General features: G+C 42.1%; 1 protein-coding gene across 7 annotated transcripts in view; it reads right to left on the bottom strand.

The window, feature by feature from the left end:
- The window catches only part of DRP2 (dystrophin related protein 2), a 54359-nt gene that overhangs the window by 16483 nt on the left and 14632 nt on the right, over positions 1-23244 (bottom strand). For 3 of the 7 annotated variants that reach the window (XM_042479356.1, XM_042479354.1, XM_042479355.1), the window contains exons 3-16: positions 16976-17109; positions 15500-15656; positions 12746-12866; positions 11385-11653; positions 9101-9247; positions 8113-8191; positions 7335-7395; positions 6891-6952; positions 6101-6175; positions 5138-5339; positions 4056-4141; positions 2124-2281; positions 595-761; positions 120-231 (exon numbers count right to left, since the gene is read on the bottom strand). In XM_042479356.1, the coding sequence (XP_042335290.1) occupies positions 120-231; positions 595-761; positions 2124-2281; positions 4056-4141; positions 5138-5339; positions 6101-6175; positions 6891-6952; positions 7335-7395; positions 8113-8191; positions 9101-9247; positions 11385-11653; positions 12746-12866; positions 15500-15656; positions 16976-17109 (1830 nt within the window). Of the gene's footprint in view, positions 1-119; positions 232-594; positions 762-2123; positions 2282-4055; positions 4142-5137; positions 5340-6100; positions 6176-6890; positions 6953-7334; positions 7396-8112; positions 8192-9100; positions 9248-11384; positions 11654-12745; positions 12867-14236; positions 14285-14842; positions 14950-15244; positions 15318-15499; positions 15657-16975; positions 17110-22827; positions 23097-23244 lie in introns of those variants that run through there. The other 4 variants (XM_042479357.1, XM_042479359.1, XM_042479360.1 and 1 more) reach the window with 4 other exon arrangements.

The following is a 23244-nucleotide window of genomic DNA, read 5'->3' on the forward strand; positions in this document are numbered from 1 at the left end:
TGCCTCCTGAAGCAGTTCAGCGTCATGTCCACAAAAGTAAGGTAGGACAGCCTATTTCAGGATGGTATCTGCAAGTAATCCTTCCCATGCAACCCCCAGTCCCACTCCTAATCTCTTACTGGGGTGTAGTACTCCATAATGGGATAATGTAGCTTGTTGCCTTTGCTGGCTCGCCCTGTCAAGAAACAGGTCTGGCAGATGTCCACATTGAATTGCTTCAGGCTTCGGTATCTAGAATGGAAGAGAATAGCCAAGGATGGTTTAAGCAATCATTAGCACAATCGACTGGTGAAGCTTTTGCTGCTTGAAACAGAACGTGAAAGAGTTTTCTTTTTGAAGTATAGCTCCCAGAATCTTCCAGCTGGCAAGGCCAGTGGACATGCCAGGTGGAGGATTCATATAGGAAACAAGACCATTCGGTGGGAGGATTCCCAGTTAGCCTCCCTGATGCACTAGTTTTCTGTGATACCAATGGTAGATTTCCTCTCAGTGCAAATATCAGGAATAGTATTGTGTAGGGAAACATCCCTTGAATTATTTCATTCCCCGAGCAGTTACCCAACAAAACATGCACTCTAGCAGCATCCTTCATACCTGAAACCTTTGATCGGACATTGCCGGCAGACGGAACACTTAGTCTGATGTTTTACTTGTTCGGCAATGGTCACCCGGTGCAGGACTGCTAGCCATACCATTGACTGTGGCTCCAGATTAGCCCACTCCAAAAACTGGACTGCCTCTATTGCTGGTTTTCCATTTCCCTAGAAGATGACAAGGGAGGCAGGAGTTGACCATTGCATCAAACAAGCTTATTCAGCATAGTACTTTCTAGCTATGTTTAGACTGCAATTCCCATAATTCCCAGCCACTATGCCCACCCATGCAAAGGGTACCAAGCTGGGAAAGCTGATACATAAGAGTGTTTCATAGGGCTGTTCAACTGACACATGGCTCATTTCTTCACAGGTGGCATTTACCTTGGCTTTCCAAGTTACCAAAAATATTATTTAAATGATTTAGCAAATTTAAAATGAGTTTAAATTAAATGTGACATATGTGTAAGACATGTATTTATTCATTACAGGCATTTTATACCATCCTTCAATCAAAATCCCAGTATGATTTTATATATCAAAATATACAACGCAATTAATATTGCAAATACTAATACTGTACAATATTTTAAAAAATACTAATACAGTCTTGGCAGCAACAGATCTCAAAGCAGCATAGAAACAATTATCAGAATCAAAATAAAGAACAAAAAGCTTGATAAATTAACAAAGTATTTGCCAGGTGCAAAAAATGACACTGACAGAAGAACTGCCTCTCTGGGAGAACATCCCACAATTGGAGGTGTCCTTACCATGAAGATTCTGGGAGGTACCTAGCTCACCTTTAAAGGCAGAAACAGCTATAGAAGGCTTTCTATCTACAGACTTAATGCACAGGGAGGTAGATCTGGAAACAGAGTGTGGTGGAGTCTCTGTCTTTGGAGGTTTTAAACAGAGGCTGGATGGCCATCTGTCAGGGATGCTTTGATTTTGAGTTCCCACATAGCAGGGGGTTGGACTGGATGGCCCTTGGGGTTATCTCTTCCAACTATAATTCTATGATTATTTATCTACCCTGGTCCTAAGCTTAAATCATGTTGTGATACATATATTTGATCGTTTTTTGTGTTGACTTACACTACTTGCCACATGTAATTTTGAGTCACTCAAATTTCTAAGCATTTGATAGCGTAGCAAAAGATGTGTAGGTAAAGGGGCAGGGCTGATTAAAAAAAACTCAGATGTAGGGTCTTTTATACATCCAGCCAGTTATCTAACACATTATTGCCATAACTTTAATGGCCAGGCAGAATCCTTCTCATCTAGTCTTTCCATTGATCAAGCATCCTGATGTTCGCATTGGAATGACTTCTGCAATTGGCTCCACCTTTGTAGATGTAAGACTTTGAATGCTGCTGCAGACATTCAGGATGGAGTCATAAGTCAGTCACATGCAAGGTGCTATAACTTTTCACTTTAACAATGAAATCCCATTGGTGCATAGTAAATTCTCTTTAATAGGGTTTCTTACAAGGTCAGGATGAATGAAACACGATTAGTGTCACTTACAAAGCGAAAGCAGCTGCGGACGCTAGGCTCCACGTTGCTCCCACCAAAGGCTGCCACTTCACCCAATTGCCGTGGGACCTGGATGGCCTCATGGAGTAAGATGCCAAGGTGGCGCTGGTCACAGAGGCCACCAGTGTTTGCCACTTGGTTGAAGAGATCTGAAGGAGGGAGGGAAGAGCATGAGGTACTACGGAATCAGTGGAATGAAGAGACAAATGAGAGATGCAGCTAACAAAACCTTGGGCAAAAAGCAGGCTTCAGTGAGAAAAGGCAAGCTTTGAAAAGAAGAAGACATTGTTCTTAAACAATGAAACCTTGATAGCTAATCTAAAAATAGTTTAAGGGACTTCTAATCACATGGAAATTTAGTTCTGGGTGGGAAAGGAATCAATAGTAGAGAATTATCGGTTTCCTCACTGAATTACAATTCTAAGTATTCTTTGAGGAAAGCCCTGACAGGGAAATGATCGCATGTCTCTCTTCGCCCATTCCAGGCACAGGTTGGGCACGGGCTCAAACAGGTGAAAATGGATCTTATTGCACACCTTCTTGCCCAACTCAGTCATATCACGTACCTGATCCAGACTCCTGATGTACTTTTCAAAGAAGTATACTTTCCCGTTCTTCGAAAAGTACGCCAGGAGACTGGATCGGGTACGCAATGCAGCTGAGTTGGGCATGGAGAAGTACGATAAGTTTTCACCTATTTAAGCCAGTGCCCAGATCAGGTGAAAAGAGGCATGCAATAACCTCCCTAGACTGATATACAACCAGTGTGTGCAAAGCAACAGCTTACAAAACATTCTTCCTCCAAGGAATCTTTTCGGGTCAACTAATATGACATAAAACCCCTCTATAAGTGGCCAATTTCCCTCCCAGCTTGACTGACTAATCTGGAATGGCTGGAAAGGAAACGATATCTTACTTTGAGACACAGCAGAACACTACAGAAAGTGGCATGATCCTTAGAGCAAGATAAGGCCAGAATTGGGAATCATAGAATCATACAATCGTAGAGTTGGAAGAGACCACAAGGGCCATCCAGTCCAACTCCTTTCTGCCATGCAGGAAATCACAATCAAAGCATCCCCGACAGATGGCCATCCAGCCTCTGCTTAAAGACCTCCAAGGAAGGAGACTCCACTACACTCCGAGGGAGTTTGTTCCACTGTCAGACAGCCCTTACTGTCAGGAAGTTCTTCCTAATGTTGAGGTGGAATCTCTTTCCCTTCAGCTTGCATCCATTGTTCTGCATTCTAGTCTCTGGAGCAGCAGAAAACAAACTTGCTCCCTCATCAACTTGACATCCCTTCAAATATTTAAACAGGGCTATCATATCACCTCTTAACCTTCTCTTCTCCAGGCTAAACATCCCCAGCTCCCTAAGGCGTTCCTCAAGGCATGGTTTCCAGACCTTTCACCATTTTAGTTGCCCTCCTTTGGACACGCTCCAGTTTCTCAATGTCCTTTTTGAATTGTGGTGCCCAGAACTGGACACAATATTCCAGGTGGAGCCAGACCAGAGCAGAATAGAGTGGCACTATTACTTCCTTTGATCTAGACACTATACTTCTATTGATGCAGTCTAAAATCGCATTGGCCTTGTTAGCTGCCGCATTGCACTGTTGAAGGGCTCTCTGAAGTAGGACACAGGTTTTCTACAGAGCTATTTTACATTAAACCCTACCTATGGGTTGGAAGAAGGGGAGATCAATCCATACAAACATTTTTTCTCCACCGCAGGAAAACAGGCGTGTCAGCAGTATACAAGACTTTGTGAACTTCTCCTTCGGTAATATTGACAGGTACATAAGATGCAGATCTGGAGTGTGGCTCTGGTTTCTCCTGCACCTGCCTCTCTCCACCTTTTCTAAACTATGCCTGGAAGCTGCTCAGTCCCATTTCATCAACCATCTCCCCAGAGTGACTCACATTGGAATTTTTCCTTCACCTCCGTGCCACACAAACACACGATGCCCGACTTGAAGGAGAGTGCCCGCATCTTCCCACTGCGTCCGCTAGAAGACAATAGGAGCAGAGTGAAGAATGGTCTGTTTTACCAATGTTCAGTCTCTCTTTTGCTGGGGAAGCTTGGTGATGGTACTCTCCAAACACTGCTGATAAAATGAATCTAAAACAGACAGGGCTGCACAGCTGGCGATTTGAGTTGAATGCAGCTATCAGCTGTGTATGCTACCCTACCAGCTTGTTTTTCTGTATGCAACTGCAAAAATGTGACAGCTTTGGGAAACTGGCATACCACAAAGGACCGCTAATGTGCAGTTCTGCTTAATACACCCGCCCTAGAAGAATAGGTTTTCTCCTTGCAATACTACATTAGTGACAGCCAAGTCACTTTCTAGTCTCTATCAATGAATAGCTGCAAGGATCACAGAAATTTAGAGTTATAAATATGCAAACACTGGCCCAGTATGAAAATCCTGCAATTATAATATCCTAAGGACTGGAGCGTGGCTTTGGCATGGCTTCCGGACTCTTAGGATGCATGCATCATTGAAACAGCATACCTCCAAAGTGACTCATTTATTTTGGCCTCTCTGTACAGACCCTACATCTCCAGAAAAGGAGAGCTCAGCACTTCCTGACAGAGTCCATTCCAATCCTAAACAGCTCTTACCATGGGAAGGGTTCTTTTAATGATTAGCCAACATCTATTCATTTTTTCTATCCATTTATATATATCCCCATCCATTCCCACCCATTTATATAGCTCTCCCTCCGGAGCAACAGAAATAAGTAATTTGATGTAAACAAATCCAGCTCAAAATGTGAAAATTCCTGGGTCTCTAAAAATAATAGGGTTTATGAAACCTCCACGAATAGAAGATATCTACGTGCAAGTATCACATTAAGATAAATAAAAGAGTAACCTTCTCCATCATATCCTGCTTGTAAATTTTCTAGAGACATCTAAGGTTGGAGAGAAAGAGCCGGAATTGACTGATCTGATCTAGAAAACTGTTTCTTATTGTTATAGATGCCTTTGCAGATACCTGTCAAAAACATTGAGCAACCAATTCAGGGTCATATCAACGCAGAGAGGGACATTGACTAGAATGCCTCTTTCTTCCTCAAGGCGTTCATAGAGGGCAGTCAGGCAATGGATCACCTCCACCACGTCCATCACATGGTCACTAGGCTGCAGCTCATGTTCATTGAAGACTTCTAAGGCTGTTGGCAGCGTTACCATGTCCACTGTTGTGCAGAGACAAAAAGGACCAGAAATAAAGAAATGAGTGAATACGAAAGACCAGACAAACAAAGGAAATTCCAGCACAGCAGGAGAAAACAATGGGGGAAGTAACTCTTTCCCCCACCTTATTGGACAACCACTGAAGGAAATATAACCTGTAACCCAGAATTACTATATATATGATCAGAGCATCTTCTCTTCTGTTTGTTGTTACAGTTGTTAACCACCCTTGAGTCATCCCAAACTGATGGTGACCCTGTGGATGAGATGTCTTCAAGCCCCCCATCCAACACTCATCTCCTTAAGTCTTGTAGATTTATGCCTGTGACATCCCTAAATGAGTCTAGTTCTCTAGTGTGAGGTCCTCCTCATTCTAATGTCTTCCATTTTTCCAAGTATTAGCCTCTTTTTCAGTAAGTCATGCCTTCTCATGATGTGACCAAAGTATGACATCCTCAGCCTCTTCTGTACTGTGACATAATGCGTGAAGCAAGAACATGCATGCACAATTCCAATATGTGGTGCTGTGCCAGACTGCTATGCTCTACTAACTTTTCTTTCAAGTCCCCCAGTTATTTCTATGAACTTTCCACAACTTTTCAAGTCCTAATGTAGGGGCATGCATGCGCCCATTTCAAATATCGCATCATATGGGCTGTGGCAGCTCTAGCATGTATACAGGACTGCAATTTAGATGAATTGGTCCTAACTATTTCAGGCAGAGAAAGGAAGGTGAGGAGGCAGTAAGGAATCTGGAGCTTACATCGCAAGGCTTTCTGCACACGACGCAACTTCATGGCTGTCCGATAAGCTGAAAATTTGATATTGTTCAGCTCAGCTGAAAGAGACAGAAAGAAATGGAGTCATAGGTTCTGCATCTTATATTATGGGAATGAGGGAGTCTGTGTCCCTAGACCTCTCTTTTTTTTTCTTGACTGCAGGTCATGCTGGCTGGGACCAATGTGAGCTGGACCCAAGATGAATTGTTCAGGCTATAGGTTTCTCATGCATGCTATACATCCCATGCAACATAGCCAGTGACAATGTCAAGTCAATGGGTATTATCAGTGTCAATGGGTATTATCTTCTTAGGGAAGTTGGTCCAGCCATTTTGCTTCCTAATTATTTTTGTTTATAAGTTTTTAGCTTCTAAAATTAGCTTACACGTGGTAAACCACTTTTGGAGTGCTAGTTCACTGATAGGCAGTATAAAAATGTACTTGCTATTGCTATTTTTATCATTGTTTTACAGTGCCTCTTTGGAGTTTTATGCAGCTATGTATTTAAAATTAACTGTCATTTTGAGTATTTGTTCTTTTGACTTTGCTTCAGAGGGGAATTGCTTTTTTAAAATGGGATATAAATGATTAAAAGAAGTAAAGAAAATTTACCAAATCAAATGCAGACTATCATTCAGGTGTGATCAGTTGAGATGTAAAGGTCTAGGGAGGGGGGGGGGAAGGAGCCTTCCAAGCACAATGCTGTTCATCTCTCCATCTATTCTATGGCTCTGGCTGTGCTTGAGGAACTTTGAGAGTATACAAACTACTTACCCAGTGTCTGGTATAATTCAGTCATCTTGGGATGGTCCCAGCACGTTGTCTGTGCCTGGTGGCTAAAAGAGGACCAGGATAGAAAGAATTAAGACATGTGTAACTGCACACTTGCATATACATACTGTATTTATATATGCCTTCAAGTCACCTGTCGACCAATGGCAATTCCATTAACTTTGTATGGTTTTCTTATGCAAGGAATACTTAAGAGGTGGTGTGATAGGAGGTGTGGCTCATCTTCCAGTAAACAAATGGTTAATGATATTAGGGTTGGATTGGATTTATAAAGTGCAGCACTATGTATGACAGGCAGAAACCATGAGAGACAATGACCCAACGGGGAAGACCTGCTTAATTATGAAAGCTTCCCAGGAATTTATGACCTCAGACTGCTAGCAATGGAATGAGAGGAGAAGAACCTTCAGACAGTTGGAAACTTACTTGATGTAGTATGGAACTTTGTTGGGAGAAATTGCTCGTTCCCAGGGGACCTGGACTGAGGCTGCCAGGAAAAAACATAATGAAATTATGAATAGAAAGCCAATGCACATCTCGCAAATGATGTTATTGTAACTATTTATCAGTGACAGTGCTCTACCCAACACCACTACCAAACTGTGTTCCTGAAAAAGAAAACAATTGTCTCTATTTTATCCTCAGTTTTTGCTTTCTGGATATTATTTTCTTAGTGCAAAGTTCACTCTCCAGTGTTCAGCTCCTTTCCTGAATTTTCTAGAGACTTTCTAGATGTTGTTGGACTGCAGCTCCCATCAGTCCCAACCTGCATGGGCAATGCTCAGAGACAATGTGAATTGCAGTCTCATGTCTCTAGTGAACATTCATGTGAATATCTACATATGATCAGCAAGGCACCATATGGTGCCCAGACTGTCAATTCTTGCATTGCAAAGGCATGTTTTGATATTGTTGATAACTGCTGATAATCATAGGAAGCTTAGGTGATGGATTTTTAAAAATATATTGTGACTTGCAAGGAGATTTTCTTGTAAGGAGAATGTGCAGGAGTATATTCACAACACTACCCTCCTCTTGCAGCCTAGTAGCTGTATTTTCACCCATCATCTCCGGATTTTGTAGTCGAATCTGTTAGGTGCTTTTTGACAAGGCTCAAAACACACTAATGGAAAAGTGGAAGGACAAAGAAAGAACAGCCCTTTCTGTGTGACAGCCCTTGAATTTGGACACTTCATTTACATACATGAGAGAAAGTGCTGTGATCCTGGCCCAAAATCCCGATGGGCATCCTGAAGGTGCTTCAGCCGGTCATTGATGGAGACCTATGTAGAGATTGGAAATATCAGATTAAGCAGGGGAAATGGATAACATTTCATGCTATGTATCTGAATACGAGACAAAGAAAGGTTATGCATGTACTTGAAACAGTCTGCTGCAGCACTGAATCCCCCCACCTAAGACTTAAAATGAAGACAGGCACAACAGTTGTACAAACAGCACTATAAGTAATGTGGTAAATGTTTTAAGTTTATCCCTCTTGTCAGGGATAAAATAACAGGTAAAGTCAAATCCAGATGCTGTTAGTTCAAGCCCCACTCTAACTCTGACCCAATTTGTGGAGCTGAAGCTTTGGAAAGCCCTGCTGCTTCGAGAAGAATGGGGGAAAGTCTCCCACTAAAGGAGACCATAATAAATTTACTGCCCCTGTCATTTTAACCATGGGAGTAGAATGGGAATTTCCTGTTTTACTTACTTCTAGGATTGGAGTTGCAGGATCTAGGGAGGTTAACATATCGATATTTACACAAGTTACTCATTTGCTTTATTTTTCCTTGACTGTCACCACATACTAACATTTCTCTCAGACTCCAGTGTTAAACTGATGGTAGGGTTTATTTATATCAGTATCCAAGGCTGGTTCCAGTTTTAAGGATTCCCAGAAAAATGCCTGTGGTGGACTCCCCCCTTCCTGGTCAAATTTACCTGCACAATGAAATGGTAGATCTGCATGCTTTTAAGATACATGGCCAAGGCCAGACTAACTGGAGGATTTAGGGATTTTCAGCACAAAAAGAAATGGCTTTATGCCCTGGCATACACTGGAAACTTTAGTGATGGGCAGCTTACAGATCCAGTCCACTGCATGGGGCAGGGACATTAGCAGGGGTTCCTGCTAGGTTGCTTGGGACTGATGCCAGCCCTGTTCTAAGTGTCTTGTTCCCCATCCTCACCTGCAGCTGTTTCCATCGTGTGTTGATCTGCTCCAGGGCACGGGAATTCTCCATGGACAGGTGAACATCTGAGATTGCAAGCTGATGGGCAAGATCATTCACCAGCTTCACACCATCCTTCATAGGTGAGAGCTCCTCTTTGAACAACTGGAGAATCACCATACAGTAGCAGGACAGAAGCAGAGAGACAGAAACAAACCACAAGTACATAAACTGTCTATGGGTAAGAAGTCTGGATGGCCTCCAGATGTCTTGGACCATTGCTCGCACAATTCCTAATCCTTGGCAAAGCTGTATGGAACTTGTGGAAGTTGTAGTCCCAAACATGAAGAGGTCACCATGTTGCCTACTCTAACTCTTTCATCGGTGTTTATCACACTATACTCTTATAGTACTACTATGCCACTTTAACTGCTCTAGCTGCCTCCTGTTGCATTCTGGGATTTGCCAGTTTTACAGGAGGGGTATTTAGAATTATCAGGCAGATTCTCTGCCAGAATTCTAAACACCCCTCCTTAAAACTGCAAAATCCCAGAATGCAACAGGAGGCAGCTAGAGCAGTTAAAGTGGAATAGTAGCACTATAAGAGTATAGTGTGATAAACACCATAGACTGGAAATGTAAGCAATTAGAATTGACTGCACTCAGCCCTTCATGATGGACGTGGTGGATGAATTTCTAAGGGGAAAAAAGTTATCCCTTTGTATGCTAGGCATCCCCAAACCACTCCCATTAGTTTCCAACAACTCTGTACCATCTTTCTAGAAATAATCTCCAATTTTGCTTCTGTTTTTACATCCACACAACCTGATATTTTAAGTTAAGGGAAAATGCTAGGGACTTTATTCATTGCGATCCTTCCTTGATAAACAGTGCTGTTTTTAAAGGTGCAATGCAAGTGGGGCACCTCTCTTCTCTAAAGCACATTGACAAACTTTCCAGTATTACAGCCTTTAAATTAAAAACATCGTTTGGCACTACCAAGTACCAGTCCTTTTCCTAGATTGCACACACAAAAAGATTCTCCCCACTGAAATATAAATCATAAGCAGTCTTGCCTTTAAAAGATCCTTTCCCCCCTTATATTTCCATGTGTGTATGTGTGTGTGTGTCCTTCTCACACATTAGGCTAGATCAAATCTCACTATCAACAGCAGATGAAAGTCAGCAACTACCAATCTAACTATCTGCTCTATCTGATTCCATGCAGTGATTAGTAGTTTGAATGAAGGAACAGCCAGAAAGAGCCCTAGCAGAATAAATTATTTTAGTAAACTATAAGACTGTTTTGGCTTTCCTTTATAGTGTCTGTGTGTGTGTGTGTGTGAGAGAGAACTACTTACACACCAAAGTACTGTAGAGCTCTAGCAACAGAATGGGGCTGGAAAAGCAGTCTTAGGGGTAGTGAGCAAAGTTTCCACTTCTAATAAGCGGTGGGCAGGGAGCAATCATTTGACAAAGGATTTTAAAGTTTCTCACTACTTACAAACTGAAACATCAATTCCCTTCTCCTTCTCCCCGATTGCTTCCCCATCCACAGCATACTCACTATCCCCAAAATCATTATCAAAGTGGAATATAACTTTTGCACTGGAAAAAATCCAGGATAGCTGTGGGAAAGGCTGTCATTAACAGATTTTGGGGGGGGGCAAATAAAAAGACATGATTTGAAGCTCGTCTTGGATGGGAGAAGAGCAGGACAATGAGGATGTCTTGTGGTGAGGCAGAGGTGCTAGCGGCACTGATGTCACTACGATACTACAGCATCATAGTGTGATAAGGTTCTAATTCTAATTATTCTCTGTTACTCTGCTGAAACTGAAACACGCTGAAAGCAGAGCATCATGTTTTACTCTGAAATACATATATGTTTACTTATATAGGAGTCAGAATTGTTTAGCTCTCTAGCAGGGCAGGAATTGTTGAACTGCAGCTCCCAACATTCCTCACCACTGTTTATGCTGGGAGCTGCATTCCAGCAACAGCTGCAGGGCAACACAGTTCCTACTTTTGATATATAAACACACATTTTAAAATTGTGTTTGATGTTCACTACATGGAAGAGTTCCATATCACTCAAAAGCTTGCATACAGCACTGTGAACACTGACAGTCCCAAATAATGGTATGATTTTGCCAGCATTGTGCATTCTAATAGGTTATATCAACTCATGGGAATACAAAGTTACTGGACTATGACCACTAAATCAACATTGCTTCCATCTGCCTGGCCTCCCTTTCCAGACCATGGAGAAGTCCAAGTTGAGGCTGCAGACAAAGGCTACCTTGGTGGCCTGGATGTGCTCTGGCAAAGAGTCAATGAAGAGATCTCCAATGGGTTCCCATGTCTCTCGCACACTTTCAGCTTGGTTGAGGGTGGTGCTGAGCTCCTCCATGGTCCCTTTGATCTCCAGCAACTGCTCAAGGGTCCTCTCAATGTGACGGTGCTGGTCAACACAGCGGGCAGTGAGTTTTTCCCACAACTCACTGGCCACAGTGGCCTGTTTCCACACAAAACGGCTGATGTTCTGGATCCGGTGCCTTGGGGAGACATCTAGGAATAGAGGGCAATATCAGTGAAGCCTACCAACAAACAAACAAACAGCCCTGATACAATTTCCTTTGGAGGAAAGAGAACCAAAAGCAAAGAGAATGAAGGCAAAAAGTGGTTATAAAGAAGAATCCTGGTTGTACAGCTGGTAACAACGATACATGTTACATACATTTTCCTCCCACAGATGTTGGAAAGGTTTGAAATTAATAAAAGCCTGAAAACAGTTATGTTTCAAACTACAACTCCCATGATCCATCAGCCAGCATTGACAATGGCCATGCTAGATGAAGAATACTAGGACTTCTGATCCAGAAAGGTGATATTTCTCAGCACTGATGAGGAGTATATTGTCTCCACTGGGAAGCAGGTGGCTTTGTATACAGAATGTCCTGTCCCCAAAGGCAAAGGGAGGGGAAAATGCTCAAACAGAGTACTGACTGATGGTTGCAAGGAGAGGGAATGGGACATCCTTGAGAAGATCATGGCTGGTTGGGACCCTAACCAGGAGCACTTCACAATGTAAAATGTTATTACATGTCCTTCTCATAATAATGAATAGTAACTCCTAAGTCTATGATCAATTAAAAGTTTTCTCTTGAGGACTAAATACAATTGCTAGTACCAAACAGAATGGACCCAATCAATTGCTCAATGGTGAGTCAAAATCTATGTAAATCTCATTTATTCAGCGGATCCACATTAGTCTGAAACGACAACTGGATTTAGGCCAGTTTCCCCTATTCTCTTTCAATCTTCTCTAATAACGTATCTTCCTGCACCAACCTTCCCAATATTGATTAACTGTAATTGCCTTCAGATGCACTCTCTATTCAAATAGCCCTTTGCTGCTGTCACCTCAACAAATTTAACTCCTATGAGATTCCTGGCAAGGTCAGCTATCTATAATAGTATTAATATAATCATGGGGAATCCAGGACAGAGGAATTATGGGACCTAGTCCAAAGGGCTTGGAGAACCAAGCTAGAACAAATTAACCCTGTCCAATGATCTGGCAATCCCTTGTGGGGTACTGAACAAAAACAGAAAAGACCATTCAAAAATGCAGAGTAAAAGATCTGCACAATTTCAAACCTTTGCTGTCAGAATTTGAGTCTTCCACTTCTTCAAATGGGTGCTGAGTAAGGAAGGCTTGAGCTGATTCCAAAACTGAGTAAATGTATGGGCCCCGGGACTTCACTTCTTCCATGAATGCCTGTGTTGGGGATAGAGAACCAAGGATGTTAAAATAAAGTACAAAGCCATTGCCACAAGACATGACACACAATCATTGCCAGCTCCAGGATCTGGGTGTGGGGAAGGACTTATAGTCCAAACACTGAAAAGAGAAGACATGCAAACCAAGAATATCTACTTTTACACACTTCCTAAAAGTAGCTGATTGCTCCACTGATGAAAAAGCCTTCCACAACCTGGGAGCAAAGTCCTCTTCCACATGCTCACTGAGAGGGCCCCTGTAGATGATAGTATTCTCAAGAGGACCATTCCTGAAAATCTTAAGGTTTGGACAGGTTCATAATGAGACAGGTCATCGCTAAGCTAGTCAGTCCTCAAGCCATTTACATCTTTAATGATTCAAACCTTGAATTGGGCCCAGAAAGCAACTGGCAAGCAATGCATGTCTTTTGGCAGCAGAATAATGCAGCCTCAGTTCTGTGAACCAGTAAGCAGGTCAGCTGCCAAGTTTTGCATGAACTGAATATCCTGGACACAAAGTAAAATGTACTGCAGAAGAGAACGTATATGGATGACTGTTGCTAATGCAAGAAAGGCTGTAATGGACACATCAGGCTGAGTGATGCAAAAGCACTCTTTGACACCTGGGAGTCCAACAACAGTGGAGTGATCCCAGACTATGAACCTGATCCTTTAGGGAGCATGAAACACACTGAATCCCCTCTAGACCAATTCCTGAACTAGACTTTCTACTGACCAGTAGCTCCATCATCTTGTCAGGGTTTAATTTCAAGTTGTTCACCCTCATCCAATACAGTATCATGGCCAAGCAGTGTTCAAGGATATTTATTGCTTCTTCAGTGTTAGGGGACAAGAAGCAACAAAGCTGGATACCATCAACATACTGGTGACCCAGCCTCCATAACCCAACTCAAGAGCTTGTGATGAGAGGACCTGCTAAAGGAAATGACCTTCTCTGTAGCTGTGCATAGACCAGAATTCACTTTCAAGATTACCCAACAGCAGAGTAACCCAGAAGCAATGTTCACAAATGGGCTGGCTCACGGCCAGGCCCAGAAGTTTTCCTGCCCATATCCTGATTATTATTATATGTTTTATTATTTTATTTATTTATATCCTGCCTTTCTCCTGATATAGGGACTCAAAGTGACTAACAACAACATTTAAAACAATACAAATAAAAAAACAATGCAAAGGCTTTAAAAGGTATAAATATAAAGTTTAAAAAAACAATAGAATAATTTATAAAGTTAGAATATTAAACATCAAAATATGAAAATGTATTAAAAACTATCCACGGACATCAAAGTCTGAATCATATAACCCTTGCCAGTTTGAAAAAGCCTGACAACACAAAAATATTTTTACCTGCCACCAAATGGAGAGCAGGAATGGGACCATCCTGGCTGGCTTTTCTAGTCTGGGGGCAGATGTAACCAAGGCATGTATCACCACAGTCAGATTCGACTTCTTCAGGAACAGGCGCAGTTGGCACACTAGCCTTAACTGTGCAAAAGCACTCCTGGTCACTGCTAAAACCTGGGCCTCCACACTCAGAGATTAATTCAGCAGTACCCCAAACTGCAAATATGCATTTTCAGGGGGAGTAACATCATCTAACACAGGCTGAATCTTTATTCTCAAATCTGTTCTTTGACTGACCAGGGGCAACTCTGTCCTGTCTGGATAAAACTTCGATTTGATTGCCCTCATCCAGTCCATTACACCCACCAGCTACCAGATTAGCACAGAAACAGATCCCTTGGAATTAGGTGGAAAAGAGTGATAGAGCTGGGCATCATAAACTCTAAACAATCTTTCCCACAGTTTCATGTAGATGTTAAAAGGAAGGGGGACAAAACTGAACCCTGAGAGACCCCACAGGCCAATGGCCAAGGAGTTGAGCAGGAATCCCCCAGCATCACCCTCTGAGAGCACCCTCCAAGAAAGCATGAAGTCAACGTAGAACAGTACCTCCAAGCCACATTCCAGAGAAGCAACTCAGAAGGATATCATATTGATGGTATCAAAAGCTACTGAGTAGTCCAGCAGATCCAACAGGGACACATTCGCCCCAGTCCAGATCCCTGTGCAGCTCATCCACCAAGGCAATCAAAGTGGTCTCTGTCCCATAACTAGGTCTGAAACCATACTGGAATGGATTAGATAATCCATCTCATCCAGGAACCCCTGGAGCTGAAAAGCCACCACACAGTTTAGTATCTTTCTCAAAAATGGAAAATTAGAGACTGTCTTATGGTTATTTAGTATAATAGGATCCAAGGATGTTTTTTTCCAGAAGAGACCTTGCCACAGCCTCCTTCAAATGTGCTGGAACCCTGCCTTGGTGTAAAGGGGAATTAATCACTTACTCACCCAGCAAGTCCTCCTCTAGCCTTTTTAATTAGCCAGGAGGCAAAGGGTTTTGAACACAGGTGGTGGCTCTCATCTCTCTACATAGTACCAAAGTCTAGTCAAGTTATTTTGATACCTCATATGATCCTTTCTCTGGCAGCAAATACACAGTAATAACATGTTAATGATTAACATTTCCCTGTCCATTTATGAGACTCCAAATTCGTGATCTATAATGGCTGCCTCACTCTGCTTGTTGATATGGACAGCGCATACCGTATGCCTCTCCTTCTCTTGCTGCACCAGGAGGACATCCCCACGGAGTGGCAGCTGGGCAGAGAGCTCCTCATCTTTCTGACTGAGCCAGTCTATGATCTCCTGGAGGGGAATCTGTAGTTTGCCACTGTGGTCTGAGAAGGCCTCCAGGCGTGCCCTAAGGGGAAAAAAGAGAAGCAAAAGAAAGAGGACAAAGGAGATTAGATCATGGCTTTGGGAGTCAAGTTATGAAATACAATGCTGACAGAGTAGAAAACATTCGTCAGCTCTAAAACATCATGATTTGCTTGTCAATTTTGGCTTGCATTCCAGACTGCAGATAGCACAAGTCATCACTCAACATGTCTTAAATGAGCCAGTATGTACAAGGTCACTAAGTGACAAGGAAAAACAAAGATTTTCTACTTTTAATAGCTTTCCAGAAAGGACAACTTGGAAGGCTCTAGGAGACTCAAACCAGGGACTAAGTCTATGCTACCCACACTACTGAGCAAGCTGCTGCTGGCCTGATCATTCATGTGCTTCAACAGCCACACAGACTACTGCAACACATCATCCCAGTTGGACTAAGTGATCCAAGGCATCAAAGAGGAATCAGTTTACTCTCTATAACTGCTGTTGGAGATCCAGACCTTCATAAACGCAGGAAACTAGGTCATACTACTGCCCTATTGAGCTACATCAGTGGTTTTCAATTTAGAGTCTCCAGAATTGGTGATAATGAATAATACCATTGGTGATAACGAATAATACTTCTGACAGTTGAAATCTAGTAACAATTGGAGACCCAGGTTTGGAAACTTCTCATCGACCATAACTGGCAGCATCTCTTCAAGGTTTCAGACAGGAATCTCCCCAAGCCCTTTTAGGCAATTCTAAGGGCTCCTCTGCCTTGAAAGGATGGACTCTTTTTTCAACACCTGAGACACTCATTCCCATTGCTGTGGAATCTAAACTCCCAGAGATTTTTTGCAGTTTTTTCAGGCCATGTGGTCATGTTCTGGAAGAGTTTATTCCTGACACTTCGCCAGCTTCTCAGACTAGCATCTTCAGAGAATGTTGGCATGGAAGTGAATAGGGTACAAACTCCCAGAGTTTAGAAAGGTTAATTTTTTGGTTTACAGCTCTAACAATTGACCATGCTAGATAAGGGATCCTAGAAGTTGTTCAAAAATAACTTTTCTAAGCTCTGCTTTGGTCCCAACTTCTGCCTCCAACACTATGGAACCTGGTCTACCTGAGCTGGAACTGGATTCTCACTCCACATCCAACTTCAAACTTAATTAGAGCCTGACATAATTTCATCAGAACTGGATTTGCCCATTTGTGAAAGTTCTCCCTTGTGCAAAGTCCTCTTTTACATTTGGTAACCCTAAATGGGTTATCAGAATCCTTAAGAATTATAATGGAATTTCAGTTTCTGCACACCAACATAAAACAAGGCCCTTTAAGCCAAGAATCTGCTGTGCATCTCACCGAAGGTTGTGTGATTTCTTTTTAATCTCATTCCAGCAAAGATTCATCTCCAGAGGCATCTGTGGCCCAATGGCACCGTTTGGAGGTTTTTGGCTCACACCGGCTGGTGCAGAGGCATCCTGAGGTGTTTTAACCTAAGCATAAACACAAAATGCATCAGGATCAAGGAAAAGAGACATACCTGGTAACTACGGGTGGACAGGGAAACAGTGAATTTCATTCTGGTACTTTTGTCTCTCCCCTGAGAAGGAACACAATTTATTGGAAGTGTTGGGGAAAAGATCCAGTATTAAAGGATTGGACACCCAGCGATGTCACTGGATGAAACTCTCTTTACTTCATTAATTATATGAGTTTAGTTACCATTACTACCACATATATATTTCCACATACAGAGTACTTCTCATAATTTTCAGTAATGCGTCTTGTGTATTTAAAAACATTTTTAACCTTAAAGCAACAGAAATCCCATCAAAATATAGAAGCTGTCAGATAGGCACCAGATGTTTTATGACCAAAATTACAAATGGATGTATGGTTTTCTGGATTTCCATGTTCAATTACTTTCAGAATAGGACTTCAAGAAATTGGAGTTTATTAGAAGTGGAAGGGTTGCTAGTGGTTAACATGGGCTAATACAGTGGACAAGATATGCATATACCACTTTGAGTCGGGCAGTCAAGATACTGTTTTAGATATGGCAAACAATACATAAATTGTGGTAATAAATAAAATGTAAGTGATGGAGGAATTGTATTATTGTTATCCATCATATTGTTATGATGGAAAAATTAAAAAGATTTAAAAAGGAAAAGGAAACAAAGTCGCTCATGCTGTGTGATAGTCCAAAAACTTTATTATCTCAAAAAGCCCAACACATTTTGGCCTTGCTGCCAATTGGCCTTTTTGGAGTTGCAGTCTGGACTCTCAACCAAGTGGACACTGAGTATTAGAAGGAAGGACCATCATGCAGTACATGGGACTTTGTTTCCTTTTACTCTTCTACTGTGAAAACGTGCTTTCCAGTTTTTGTTTTGTTCCAGAATGAAAATTGGAGTGTCTCTACTTTTAATAGCTGTGTCTTAGAGGGACTTTCAGCTGGTGTTGCTTTCCACAAGGACAGGTTGCATTCCTGTAGCTGTAGCTCTTTGAGTGGTCATCTGTGAACTCACACAAATGATTTATCCTACGCCTCCGCAGTGCCTCTTTCAGACCTTCTCCAAAGTTCTAAATTGTAGCTCCATCAACCTCCAGCAATCCTATAAAAGGGGATTCCTACTGATCGTCTAAACCATCGTATTCCCTATCACCACGTATGGATATGAAAGCTGGACAGTGAAGAAAGTTGATAGAAAATAAACTCATTTGAGATGTGATGCTGGAGAAGAGTGCTGAGAATACCGTGGATGGCCAAAAAGACAAACAAATGGGTCCTAGAACAGATCAAGGCTGATCACTCCCTGGAAGCCAAGATGATCAAATTGAGGCTGGCTACCGTTCTTTGGCCACATCATGAGAAGGCATGAATAACTGGAAAAGACAATAATGCTAGGATAGGGAGAGGGTAACAGAAAGAGAGGGAGGTCACACATCAGATGGTTGAACTCAACTAGAGAGGCCACATGCTGAGCCTGCAGGACCTGAACAGAGCAGTGGAGGGTAGGTGCGCTTGGAGAGGTCTCATGCATGGGGTTGCTGTGATTCAAAGTCATCTCAAGGGCAGTTAACATAATCAACAATAACAACAAGATCAGTCAGATTGTGAGCTACTTCGGGAGAAAGGCAGGATTTTAAAAAATGAAATAAATTCAAATTTAAAAATTAAAATAAAGCTGTGTAATTCTCTAAACCTTCGAAACAAACCCAGGTCTACCTGATACCTCCCCTCATTTGGCTGCCTAAGCAAGGAGCATTCATAGCACAACCAGAACGCTGGAAATGGAGGGAAGGATTGATGCCACGTGGAATGGTTACAAGCAGAGGACTCCTAAGGCTACCATTCAAAAGGCATTACCCAGTTATTCTTTTCCCCGCTGGTAGGAGAAAAGAAAGCAGAAGTGGCCAGAAATGATTCTACGAAAGAAATGTATACATACTTGAAAGCCCACTTGTGCATCATCATCTCATCATTATCCAAGGCCTCAGTGCGCAGGATGTTCACAGCTGACTACATGCTGTGTGAATTAATCAAAATGTGCAATAAAGACGAGTGGATAGTGTAAACTGATTCTGACAAGGGGGAAAAAATCTAACAGGAATTACACCACCCACCCATCGCTGTGTTCATGTCATGCCCTGCATTTATCAAATGTACATCGCATACAAAAAACACAGGAGCCTGTGTGTTGGATCAATACAGAAATAGACCTGTGACATGAGCATTTCCTTGTTTCAGCTTTAGGGAGTTACTGTCTCTGGATCATCTTAGGTAAACATGTGCACTATAATTTTTATTTTTTAAAAAACTGACAATTTCAGGCTGAGAAATAAATAAGGCACACTTTTAACACCCTATTTTTTTAAATAGAGAAGACTTAATAACACAGTGCCACTGAGTATATGAAAAAAGCTTTTTACTTTGGCTGGGAAGTAGTTTTTAGGAAAATCAGTACAAGAGTAGAACTTCCTTCTGTTATGCTTTTAAAAATGCACATAACCCCTCAAATTCCCACAAAAGATTTTTTTTAAGATGCAGACATGCGTAATTAATTAATTAATTTTATTTTATTTATATGGCGTCTCTCTCACATGATCAAGGCGGCTCACAACATCAGGTACAAAACAATAAAAAATATAACATACAATTAAAATACATCCCATTAATTTCCCCCCCCCCCGAAACCATACTACAACAAAATTAAGCCATTTTGTATAAACAGTTGCTAAGATTTTGTTTTCCCCTGTCTTTATATTGTCCTGGAGTACATAGGAAAACTTTCTTACATGAAAGCACATTGACGAGTGCTTCCCAACCTTGGTTCCCCCAGAGGTTACTGAATGCAACTCTTACCCTTCCCAGTCAACTTGGAAAATGCCCAGGCATTCTGAGAGCTGTAGTCCAAAAAACATCTGGGCATCCACATTTGAGAGCTACTTTTGCATTACCTGCTATGCTATTATTTTTAAGTGAAGTTGCCAGGACCTGGACCTGATATCTTCTGTATGTGGCCCATTGCTGAGCCACTGCAGATAAAGGCAGCATAATCTAGGCAGAAATAATCCAGTTTGACACCACTTTAACTGCTCAATGCTATGAAATTCTGGGAACTGTAGTTTTGTGAGACATTTAATCTTTTCTGTCAGAGCGCTCTGGTGCCACAACAAACTACAAAGCTAAGAATTCTATAGCATTGAGCCATGACAGTTAAAGTGGTGTAAAACTGGATTATTTCTGTGGTGCAAATGCAGCTCCATTATCAAATGTTAGGGATATGCACTTTTTCACAACTCGCTTGTGAATTTCCCAGAGGCAAGTGGCTGACCAGTATCCAGGGACAGTGTTCTACTGTAGATTGGCTAGAATTTGAGAAACCATTTTCTTTTTTTTTTCTTTTTTTGCACTATAGGTACCAGAATCCCCAGACAGAATTGTGAGCGGAAGGTTTGTTGTCAAATCATGGCAACCCTATTGAGACATCTCCAAGACCTCTGTCCTCCAATGCTCTGCTTAATTATTGCAATTCCATAAAACTTCCTCAATAGAGTCCATCCATCTGGCATGAGGCCTTCCTCTCTTCCTACTTCCCTCCACCTTCCCAGCATTATTGTCTTTTCCAATGAGTCCTTCCTTCTCATGATGTGTCTGAAGTATGACAGCCTCAGTTTGGTCATCTTGGCTTCCAGGGAGGTTTCTGGCTTGATCTGCTCTAGGACCCATTTGTTTGTCCTTTTGGCTATCCATGGCATCCTCAGCATTCTTCTCCAGCCCCACATCTCAAATGCATTGATTTTCTTCCATCTTCTTTCTTAACTGTCCAGCTTTCACATCCATCCATGCTAATAGAGAACACAATGATTCTAACTTTTGTGCTCAGTTGTACATCTTTGCATTTTAGAATCTTTTCTAATCCTTTCATAGACACCCTCCCCATTCTTAATCTTCTGATTTCCTGACTGTGGTCCCCATTTCTATCAATGTTTGATTCCAGGTATGGGGGTTCTTTTACTATTTCTATTTCTTCATTGTCTAGGATGAACTTGTGAAGGTCCTCGGTGGTCCTTTGGTGGTCAACAGAAGATACAAATTGTGATTCTGGAAATCTTCAAAGCTCTGCGATGTTATCCATCAAGCAGTTTGTATTTTCTCTTATAAGGGTATACTTCACAGGCTGGGAAGCAATGCTGCAGATTCTTTTTATTAAAGAAACCCCCCCTCTGTCATATTATTTGTGCTGTCCCTGGTCTCCGCTTCTAACTAATTAGCTGCTAGTTCTCCAAGGCAATTTAGCATTTACTGTCTTCCATTAGTAGCCATCAGCCCCAAGGGCTTCACAAGTGACACATATCAGGCATCTTTAAGATTCTTAATGGAAAAGGCACCCAAAGGAAATTCCAGGAGGGAAAAAGCTACTTAGCAACAACGCTTCATAGTTTGAAGCCAGAGTCAGAATTCCTTCACTATGCCCCCCAAATTTATTCTTGCAGGGGTAGAATCAATTTCTAAGATCAGTTCCTAAGATCAATTTGCTTCTTGTTGTCTTTTTTTTTTTTTTTTTAAAGAAGCTCATCTTTTAGCTTCATTTTGGTTTTCCTGCAATGTTCACAATTTACGGGATTAATTCTGTCATGTTCTAGCAAGAAAATGAGATGGTAAAGTATGTAATTTGTAATAGATTGGGCTGAAAGGTTTCCACAAGAATGATAAAAAAATAAAGCAGCAGCTGCTTTTTTTGTTGTTGAAAGAACGTTTCAAAGTAATCATAAAACTTTTTGAATTTTCAATGTGGGAGGATTCAAATCTGAAGCGGCATTACTCAGTTCTGAATGGAGTGCAAATTTTGCACCTGGAAAAAGCTACCAGTCCAACAAAAGCACCATTGCCAGCCTCCATCTATCTGACACAGCTAAGCCCAGCAAAGCTGAGGTTGGGTTGGTGTGTCACTCACAAGACAGCTTTTAATTTTACAACCTCCCCACAACCCACTCCCCTGATGATCTGTGAAACATCAAAAGAAACACACATGAAAAGTCAGGCAGCCACAAAAGGAAACTTAAAAGATGAGTACCGAAAGATGAGCATCATAAATCATTCACACTACATCTGCTGCATCTTGCTACAAGACAAGAGAGAGTAGGTACCTTTCCATGCACTGATGCTCACAATGCCAATCTAGGTTAGCACCCTGCTCTGTCAGTCAGAAACAATGCTGCCTGCAGGGTGGTCCTCCCAAGGCCAAGGGGGAAATTCCTAAGAGAACTGAGACACTTTAGACTGGCGGTTTGCAGCCAAGTGACAGCAAAAGCTAACTCTGCTGGTGTCTAAAACCTGCTACCATGTGCAGCCAAGGGGAAGAGACCAAATGTGGTCTTGACCGACTTGCACATTCACAACTCACCATGAACTGCAAGACATCACAGCTGTAAAATGAAATGACCGAAGAGGCAAAATGTGTTCCTCCTCATCCTTCCCCAAAATCAAATATCCCAGGTTCTGGGGTGGGGGAAATCCAGTATTGCTACCATCTCACAAGAAGAGCTCCAAGTGCATAGTGTTGCAGGCATGTCCAGCTGATCAGGTCGCTTCCTTTCTCCTTCTGGACTCCCACCCCACCCAGACCAGGCCCATGTGAACTGCTTTATTTTTAGATCCATGCATGGCACACGCCTGCCCTCGCAGGCAAAGTTTCTCTTACCTGTGCAAGAGTGAGGTTGTCTGGCAGGATTCCATAGGAAAAGGGATGCTGATCACAATCTCTCCAAAAGCCATCAGAAAAGACAGAAGACAAAAACAAAAACAGTACCACAGGCAAGAGGGCAGAGAGGGAAGGTCAGGCAGAAAGGAGTGGCTTGCTTGCTGCCTTCTCTGCTGATCCTACAGGAATCTGCAGGGGGGTGGCAACAAGAACCCCTCTTCAGCCTGTGAATCACAGCTTTTGTCTATCTGGAATTCCAGCTCTTTCCAAGCAGACTGGTGCTTTCAGGCTGGCAGGGAGGTGTGTGTGTGTTTGTGTGTGGGAGAAGCAGCTGCCTGAGCGAGAGGGAGGCAGAATGTCATAGGCAGGGTACTGCCTTCCCAGCACGGACTTGTGACAGTCACACTGAACTCCATG

Source organism: Sceloporus undulatus, chromosome 7, assembly GCF_019175285.1.
Source record: "Sceloporus undulatus isolate JIND9_A2432 ecotype Alabama chromosome 7, SceUnd_v1.1, whole genome shotgun sequence".
Taxonomy (NCBI): Eukaryota; Metazoa; Chordata; class Lepidosauria; order Squamata; family Phrynosomatidae; genus Sceloporus; species Sceloporus undulatus.